Here is a 9816-nt window from a genome sequence, read left to right as displayed (position 1 = left end):
GATATGGTTCAAGAGTTGTCACATGTAAAAGTGACGGATATGATGACCTAGCTAGGAGAAACACATCACAACTTGCTACTGTGGGCACATTATTATGTTTGTCGACACAACTTGTGTTTAGATTGTAACATCACTGCACTATCTGGTTTGGAGAAACAACGTGTTAAATGAGGCCGCGCAAAAATGTCGGGCCATCCCATTGTTGAAATCAGATATTTACAAGTGTGTAACAAGTGTGTAAAAGTGAATCCTTCAAACGGGTGGAGGCAAAAGGAGAGCCTCAGTGTCTCGAGAGGTCAGAAAGCATTATTTTGGCTTGGAGTTGCATGTTGAAGTTCTAAGGCATTGTCAGAGAAAGGGTGAAAAGTCAAATCTCTCAGGTGTCCTGACTCACAACGGTCGCACCTGGATGACGTTGACCTCTGAGGTGATGCCGGTCTTGGAGGTCGTTCCCAGATTGTGGACGTCGTTACTGGCGATGATGAACACAATGGACGAAGAGCTGAACCTGACTCTCTTCTTAGGTCGATCCCTGCTGCCGCACCCATTGGAGATAACAATGGGCCGGATGGGTCGCTCGACAGGGGCGAGTGGGCGTTCTTTGATGCTGTGCTGCAGCCACGAGAGTCGGGAGCAAAGAAACTGCAGCAAGCAGCGTCGAAACTTTTCAAAAGACATGCAGAGAGTCAAGGAGAGGGAAGAAAATAAAAAAAGGCTGATTTTCAGTGTCATACAAAAAAAAGTACATCCAGGATGCAAGCACGTCAAGCCATAAAGGACACATTATTCCTCTTCTACACACTTTCAATAATTAATATGTATTAAAGCTTGGTGAAATAGTAACCCGATAGATAGATAGAGTCCATTTACTAATTCAAATATAGCTCTGCGCTCATATCTCAGGCACTGATTTTATTTGATCAAGGAAAGAAAAATCCAGTTTTTGCAGAAACATGGAAAAAAAGCAGCTTGTGTGAGTCTCACCTTTCTGCTCATGAAGATGTAGATGAGGGGGTTGTAGGCTGTGCTGGACTTGGCAAAGAAAGAGGGGATGATGGCCACTGTGGGAGAGACCATTTTCTTTCTGCCGAAGGCCTCCATCATGGACACCACAGCATAGGGCGTCCAGCACACCAGGAAGCAGGAGATCATGAGGAGGAACATCGCAGCTACCTTCTTCTCATAGCGCAGGATCTTAATTATCTGAACTGTCTGAAGGTCCTGGATGGAGTGCAGCTAGAAAGAAGGATGCAAAGAGAGATTGTGGCTTTGGTTAGACCTTGTAATATGATAAATAGCAGCCTCATAGAGGGCTATACAACAAACGGCAAAATTCTGAGGCCAAAAATTAAAACGTTAGCCTTATTATTATAACCTGCCAAATGCAAATGTGCATGAGTGTAAAGAAGGGAAGTGCTGAGAAACCATGCAAAATCATGGTTTATAAAACTCATATACTGCTGCTTGAAAATCTTGCAAACCCTATTTCAATATTTTGCCAGGCTTTATTACTTGGGTTTTTCAGGCGATCTTCTGAAATAATTATAGAGCACCTCCAACCAGAATATCGTTAGTTATTCATTATTGAGGGGTCGAGGTGAGGCAGGATTTGCATTTGTGAAGGCATGCAGCAAGGCTTATCTGGAAACGCTGCACGGTTTGAGTTTGGAGGTGGAACAGGCCTGTGGGGTTTAATCTGCACTAAAATCAAATCCTGAGATATGGGAAGAACTACTGAGCTTTTAGAAAGCACTAACCGGCAGCCCTTCTGGCAATGAAGAAAAACAATAACTTTGTTCTTTGTGAATAGTCTTTCTTACTATATGGGGAATCTGGAAAAGCTTGGCCAAACAGTCAAATCTTTCAATAAAAACCCTCATGCCTGCCTTCCCTCCTCTTGCCTCCAGTCAGTCTAGATTCTGGTGCCACAAGTGCAAGTACAAGAAAAATGTCGTGCCGTCAACCAGCAGAGATTGTTTCTGTTTCGAGACTAAGAACGACTGAAAACAATTCTCTGTGTATTACCGGTTTATGAAAATTGACTGGAGCACACATTTCGGAACATGCATAGGCCTATCGGTAACACAAGTCAATATATATTCATCACGATAAGGTTTCATAGTAGCTTGGCTTATAAAACAGCACTTATGCACACTTGTGCCACACCTCTCAGTTCTGGACCACCTGCATTTCAGCCCCTGTTTGCGAGCACCCCTCACCTCATGTGGCAAGAAAAGTTATTTTTATTTTATGTTTTGTGTACTCCTGAATTAAAAAAGACAATCTCAGGGTGTCCGGTAGCATAGAGGTCTATTCCATTGCCTACCAACATGGGCATCGTCAGTTCGAATCCCCGCGTTACCTTTGGCTTGGTCGGGCATCCCTACAGACACAATTGGTCATATCTGCAGGTGGGAAGCCGGATGTGGTTGTGTCCTGGTCGCTGCACTAGTGCCTTCTCTGGTCAGTTGGGGCGCTTGCTCAGAGGGGAGGGGGAACTGTGGGGAATAGCGTGATCCTCCCACGTGCTACGTCCCCCTGGCGAAACTTCTCACTGTCAGGTGAAAAGAAGCGGCTGGCGACTCCACATGTATCGGAGGAAGCATGTGGTAGTCTGCAGCCCTCCCTGGATCGGCAGAGGGGTTGGAGCAGCAACCAGGATGGCTCGGAAGAGTGGGGTAATTGGCGGAATACAATTGGGGAGAAAAATTGGACCCCCCCCCCCAAAAAAAGACAATCTCTGTATTCTCCTATTTCCAAAACCACTTAGTTAGCGTGTCTCTCTACGAGGGCGGGTGATGAACATATTAATAGCTAGTGTGGCGCTCACGCCATAATCACATTAACACACGACGGTGAACTGCCAACTGCCTCAGTAAAACGTGAGCGCGCTGCAGCTGTAATTCGGCGTGGGTGTCGTGAAGGCCAAAAGCCAATTTTAATTGTTGAGCTGTTTTATTTGTACCTGTGTCTGTATAAGTGTGAATTTGCGTGTAACTTCGGGACCTCATAATTTACAAAGCAAGCACTGCCTATGCCGTTTTAAGCACACAGGAGTTATCAGTCATCCTAACTATTGTGTAGTTAAAAACTTCTCTTTTTTTACAGCACATGATACAAATCATCTGAAAATTGACACCGCATCAATATTTACACAGCTCCGGGGGTTGTAAATAATGCAGATAACTCTGTGGAGAGAAGTTGTCGGGCTTTTTATCTTTCTTAAAAGCACTTGTCACTGTGCATCACATCGACCAGCTGAACAGACTTGCAACAAATGGAGTAGACGAGAATGCATGCGGTCTATTTCCAGAACAATCACTTGTAGCGGATAGGATCAAAACAGTGTTGTTGTTTTTTGATCTGCGATATGCTTTTGCCCAGACTCACTACAACATTTTAAACTGACTGAATTAAACAGCCCTGGAGCCACCCGTCACAGCTTCTTTGCAAAGCAGCGGGAATTGTTTTCATTAGAAAGATGAAATTCTCCAGAGGGCCTCCAGTGTGAACTTTTCTTTGAAGCCTTTTCCAACGCCTAGCGTTTTCGCGGCGAGGAGCTCACGGCGATGAGTCATAGCAGATTTAGCAGAGATCCAGAGACTACAGGTGGGCTCGGTTGTAGTGTTTGAATCAATTCTGGCGGGCTGCGAAGAGGTAACGGCGCTGTCTGTGTGTCACAGGCCCACATCTGGGTCAGCTGATTTGAAACGAAGTGTTTGTCCTATTTACACGCGGTTTGCTTATGCGCGGTCCTGTCCAAATACTCTAAATAGTTGTCTGCTCCTTGGCAGAAGCGGCGGAATATGTTGAATGTGCAACTGATGAGACTCCTCTCCACACCTAAGATGCAGATGGAGGAACGTTAACAGATGGACAGACTTGCAGGCATGGCGAGAGAAACCTCGCCCATGCTGTCGGCGTAATGGAGGGCGCGCTCCATCACCATCACAGATGAGCCTTTTTCAGCTTGTCATCTCCTGCCGGGCTGACTTGTACAATTGGTGACATCATGACACATTAATAGATGTTAAGGTTGTCAAGGAACAGTCTTCAACTAACACAAGATTCTTATAGGCACTGAGGAAAATGAGCTTCTAAATTAGGAAGTGCAACAGACAGCGCCAACTTTCAATTCCAACTCAACGGCACTGGCTGTCAAAATATTGAAGTTAAACACTTGTTTCACATCAGCTGAATATTTCACTCCATCTGCAGAGACCATGGGGATCATGGGTCTCCCATCAAAGATGCTATAACTAATTGAAAACAGTTAAAAATGGTCTTGATTTACTCCATAGTCTCTGTAGTAAGCTGATGTAACCGAGTCTCAGAGGAACAGAAGCTTACGGAGAGCTGAGGTCACACGGAGAGCTGAGGCTATGCTTCTCACCAGGGGCGTAACTACCATATATGTAGCTGCATAGGGGCCCGCGAGGATTTGGGGCCCGCGCTGCATGGCCGAATATGGCCAAGGCAGGCAGCACGGCTGCACTGGGCCTTGCCCACGGAGGTGAATGGGCCTGTGGAGCGAGCCATATATATCCGCAAAAAGGCATTCTCCGTTATGGTTTTTACATAAAGCAGTCTGCAGCAATCTATAAACTATGAAACACGATAGATAAACTAAAACTATTCAATTAAATGAATAAGTGCTTCTTATTTTGGTATATTTGTCATAATTTTACACATAATATACAATGATTGCTGGGTAATACTGCATGCATGTTGTTGTTGTCCAATGTCAAGTCACCATAATGTTTATGTAGGCCTATGTGTTGGTGCGCTGTCACCATTATGTTTTCATCTGTGTTTAGAGGTTCGCGTTATGGTGATCCGACCTATTACTATAGGGCCCGCTTTGACCAGCTTGCATTAGGGCCCGGTGCTGATTCGTTATGCCCCTGGTTCTCATCATCTCCACTGATAAAAGTAATACCTGAATCTAATCAAAGAAAGTTGAATCAGTTCATCTGAACACAAAATTTTCTTTGTGGGGGGGGGGGGTTTCCCCCCTTTTCTCCCAATTGTACTTGGCCAATTACCCTATTTTTCCGAGCCATCCCGGTCACTGCTCCACCCCCTTTGCTGATCCGGGGAGGGCTGCAGACTACCACATGCCTCCTCCGATACATGTGGAGTCACCAGCTGCTTCTTTTCACCTGACAGCGAGGAGTTTCACCAGGGGGACGTAGCGTGTGGGAGGATCATGCTATTTCCCCCAGTTTCCCCTCGTCCCCTAAACAGGTGTCCCGACCGACCAGAGGAGGTGCTAGTGCAGCGACCAGGACAATACCTACATCCGGCTTCCCACCCACAGACACGGCCAATTGTGTCTGTAGGGACGCCCGACCAAGCCGGATTACGGCACATGGGGATTCGAAATGGCGATCCCCATGTTGGTAGGCAATGGAATAGACTGCTACGCTACCTAGATGCCCTGGACACAACATTTTTTGACAGTCTGTCAATAAATGTTGTGTCCAGATGAACTGATTCAACTTTCCTTGATTTTCTTACCTGGATTACTGAGTATGCATCAAGACACCTGAATCAAATGTTTGTTCATGTCCTTATAATGGACTCCAGAAAATATTTGTGTTGGCAGTCTGATGATGTTTTGAGATGTGTTCACCAAAAAAACAAAAACCCAAAACATAGAAGAAACTAGCATTCCTTACCATTCGCACTGTGTAGAGGATGTTCCCGTAGCAGTAGATCATGATACCCACAGGCACAAAGAAACAGGCCAGGAGAAAGAAAAGAATAAAGGAGGCATCATTGGGGTCCTTGGAGGCCCAGTCAAGGGAACAGCCCAGCTTGTGGATTTCCAGGGTGTAGCGGTTCCATCCCAGCAGGGGAGCCCCCGTCCAGGCCAGGGAATACAGCCAGATATGGGCAATGACCCGCCAGGCCCAAGTGAAGTCCACCACCTGGGCATGGACCACCCTGATGTAGCGCTCGTAGGCCAGGGCCGACAGAGTCATGATGGAGACAATACCTGGCACAGTAAGAAAGAGACAGCCAGGCTGTTATGTGACGATATGGTAAGCTATGAAATGGTATGATAATATGGTAAGATATAAGATTGGCTGTAAGGTATCACTCGCAAGTCAATGTATTTTTGAACTCAACGAGCTTCGTAATAAACTCTTCAGAGTTATTCTGAAAACGAAACTACACTTAATTCAGCAAACCTCCACCTTGTGCATTATATTGTAAACCATCTGAAGCAGGACTCCTTGAGGCCCAAACTTGTCCTTCAGCTGTTTCATAATGACTGCAACATTTTGTCTAAGAGAATATAACTATGTTTTTTTTGTTGTTGCATATAATCTTTAATGATAAAAGATAAAAAAATAAAACACTGGCTATAAGGTGTTATTCAATCCACCTCTCATGCGTGTTAGGTCAGGTACGGTCTTTTGTATGGTGCGAGCCTCATGAGGGCACATTCGTGAGCAACTCTTATTAAACATGTATAACATCTCCTCTACACTGCATGTTTTGTCCAGTGACAGATCCCAGTATCCTCTTCAACACCCCCTGCAGCACATTTACCTCTCAGCGGCATGTGTGTGAGTGCAAGACGGTGACACTGAGTCATTCAGTCAATGCGCAATTTGTGCACCGCTTGACGTAAACAAGACAAGAGACAAGCCCCCCCCCACACACACACACACAAACACACACCCAATCCATTCAGCTGGAGTCCAGCTTCACAGCTACTGATTCAGCATTTAAGAAAGCATCGTTGCAGACCCACTGCATGTGTCTGTGAGGGTCGCCGTCCTAGCGTGGGTCTATCAGATACAAAACTGCACTTAGGTGGAGGTGTGAAGGGGAAGGCATCACTTTCCGTGTCTGTTATGAAGGAAAGGTAGAGTGGGTGGGAGTGGTATTTTCTTTGTCTTTTAAAGCGCTCTTCAATTTCCATGTGACAGGCAGGGGAATTAGGGATTTGTGTCATTCGTCCCTTCAGACATATCTCTGAGACAGGTGCACGTCTGAAGTGCCTGCCGTCATGATTCATGGTCTATGTAAATTTCCACAAGGTTTTTCATCTCGCTGTGAATTTCATACTGCGTCGATCAATATCAAAATAATGCGCTGGGTCAACGTCATCATGACCTTGCGGCCTCACCTTCTTAAAAAAGGGTCCTATAGTGAGCTGCAGTTCTGTGGCGGCAAGACAAGGGAGGGACAGGCAGTGCTGCACGATATGGAAAATATCATCATCACGATGATAACAGGGAATTTTACACGATATCAATATGAATCACAATACCTGCTTATATACGCAAAAATACCATATTCAGGAATCTGATTTATCACATTGAATTGTTTGGTTATGTAAAGTAGACTACCAAACCAAAACTAGATTACAAATAATACCCACCAAATATTTAAGACCTCATTGTGTGAGAGGTTTTAGTTAACAGATTCTCGCCATCATTAATTTAGACAACAAAACTAGCATATCGTGATTATGATAAATTCCAAATGTCATCCTGGCACGATGCCACTGAAAGATGACGAATGATCATATTGAGACGCTGCCCGGCCCTGGGTGCAGGCACAGCATGCAGGTGAATTTCCAGTAAGTTCTCCGATGGTGGATGAGATCCCTATTGTCTGCATTCCCCTGCTTGTCTGAGTCACAGCCAACAGGCAGCAGTGCAGGACACCCTTGTCACCCCCCTCCAATGTCAATTCAGTGATGAAGTATTGTTACTGAATTTAAAGGGCGGAGCTCATAAACACACCAACATGCACACATCTGCTATCAAATGGTATAAAACCATTCAGACAAACAAGACTAGTTGATGAAGAGTAGGGATCTTCATCAGTTTAAAACAAACCATGCAGCGTAGTGTTATTCAAAGCTGAAGGCGAGCAAAAGAACACGTTAATGAAGAGCTCAGAAAGGTTTAAAAAAACAAAACAAAACAAAACAAAGTAACCAATAGGACCTCTTTTACTTGCACGATGTTTGAACCAGTTGGCTCCTCATCACGCATCCCTCCCTACGTGCGATATGATCCCTACAGGTTAGGGGGTCGAGTTACACGGGGATTAACTCTTAATAAGTACAACAATTAAAACTTGATGGCTAAATAAAGGTTTTTAAGAGGCTGACCTGTGTTAAAAGAGGCTACAAATTGCGAGCGACGCGAGGCGGCCAGTTACTATAATAAACCGAAACCATCCTCACCTCGACCGTCTAAATTCTCCGCTCTAAGTTAGACGTCCAGATGATGACGCACGGCACCAAATTCAAAAAGCTACTTTTGGGATCTTAAATTGAGGACATTAATTAAGAATCCCCGTTAAGGATATTATCAAAACTCTTGGAGGTGGTGCGGAGATCGGCCGTATATTAGATGTCGGACCTTACTTTTTTTTTTTTTTTTGGACACGATTCCTCAAGAAGAGCGCGAATATGTGCTCTCAGCTCCAGACTCGCCGCTCACCCAAACTTTATGCGAGCCATGGCGTTGTTACACGCCTATGAGCCGACCGTAAGAACTACGTTTCCATGCGTCCTTACCGAATAAACTGTTGCAGAACCCGTCCCACGCGCATGTCGCCGAGCTCCAAATCCATCCGCCGCGGATGCACGAGACGAACGTAAAGTTTGTTCCGGTGACGGACACCAGCAAGTCGCTCACGCTGATGTTGAGCAGCAGCAGATTGACGGGCGTCTGAAGCCTCTTGAATCGGTAGTACAGCAGGATGACAACGACGTTGTTGCAAAGCCCCAAAACTCCGATGGTCCCGATGGTGAAGGCGAGAAGTTTGTAGGTGCCAGCTGCAAAAAGGTATTGCTCCGCGCTCCTTTCAGCTCTGGTTTCGTTCGCAGGATTCATTTCGCGAATAACTTCGTTCCCAACATTGCGCTGCGCACCTCTCCTTACTTGCGCGCGCGTGTGTGCGTGCGCGTGAATACGTGTGTATGGGTATCTGAACCGCCCTTCCCATTCACCCCTGGCGCGTCTAATTCAAATAAACCTACGACTGATGTTTGGTGAAACTGGGTCAGTCGTCTTACGTATAGTCGGGGGGAGAGAGAGAGAGGGAGAGAGAGAACTTGTGTATGTCTGTGTGTGTGTGTGTGTGTGTGTGTGTGTGTGTGTGTGTGTGTGTGTGTGTGTGTGTGTGTGTGTGTGTGTGTGTGTGAGAGAGAGAGAAAGAGGCAGAGAGAGTGAGAGCGTTGTGTGTGCGTGCGTGCGTGTGCGTGCGAAAGAGAGAGACAGACAGACAGCACTATAATCACGTAGTTTCTATACGTTATGAACGCGAACATCCATAACGTATTAGTTGGTTTCTAATTCAAAAATCTCCTCCTGTTGGTTTCTAATTCTAATTTCTAATTCTAGTTGGTTTCTAATTCAAAAACCTCCTCCTGTTGGTTTCTAATTCGAATTTCTAATTCTAGTTGGTTTCTAATTCAAAAACCTCCTCCTGTTGGTTTCTAATTCGAATTTCTGATTCTAGTTGGTTTCTAATCCCAAAACCATTCGCATGACCTTTTACATGTAATTATTTTCTTCATTTTATTATCCATTTATTATTTATCATGTATATCTGTTGTAATATTCTTTTATCTTATATATTCTTAAATTGTTTTTTTTTTATCATTCTTGCACTGCCTTTTCATTGCACATCTTTCTGAATCTGATTGTTCAAATGAAATTGAATATCTTTTAAATATTTGAATGTTGTTTGGATCTGCTTCTTTCTGAAGTACAGTACTCTGAGGCGCAATCTGGATATAGTTTATATTATCATTATTAATTTTACAGTGACTATACT

The 9816-nt window shown here is 44.8% G+C and overlaps 1 protein-coding gene across 1 annotated transcript; it reads right to left on the bottom strand.

Moving 5' to 3' along the window:
- Window positions 1-390: 390 nt before the first annotated feature.
- opn3 (opsin 3) lies at window positions 391-8885 on the bottom strand. The gene is made up of 4 exons (XM_056292319.1): window positions 8552-8885; window positions 5682-6001; window positions 985-1236; window positions 391-663 (listed from the first exon to the last, which is right to left on the bottom strand). The coding sequence occupies exons 1-4, from the start codon at window positions 8868-8870 to the stop codon at window positions 391-393; spliced, it is 1164 nt and encodes a 387-aa protein (XP_056148294.1). The 5' UTR covers window positions 8871-8885.
- Between the last annotated feature and the right edge of the window lie 931 nt (window positions 8886-9816).

Source organism: Lampris incognitus, chromosome 13, assembly GCF_029633865.1.
Source record: "Lampris incognitus isolate fLamInc1 chromosome 13, fLamInc1.hap2, whole genome shotgun sequence".
Lineage (NCBI taxonomy): Eukaryota > Metazoa > Chordata > Actinopteri > Lampriformes > Lampridae > Lampris > Lampris incognitus.
This window is presented reverse-complemented; position numbering and strand designations above follow the sequence as displayed.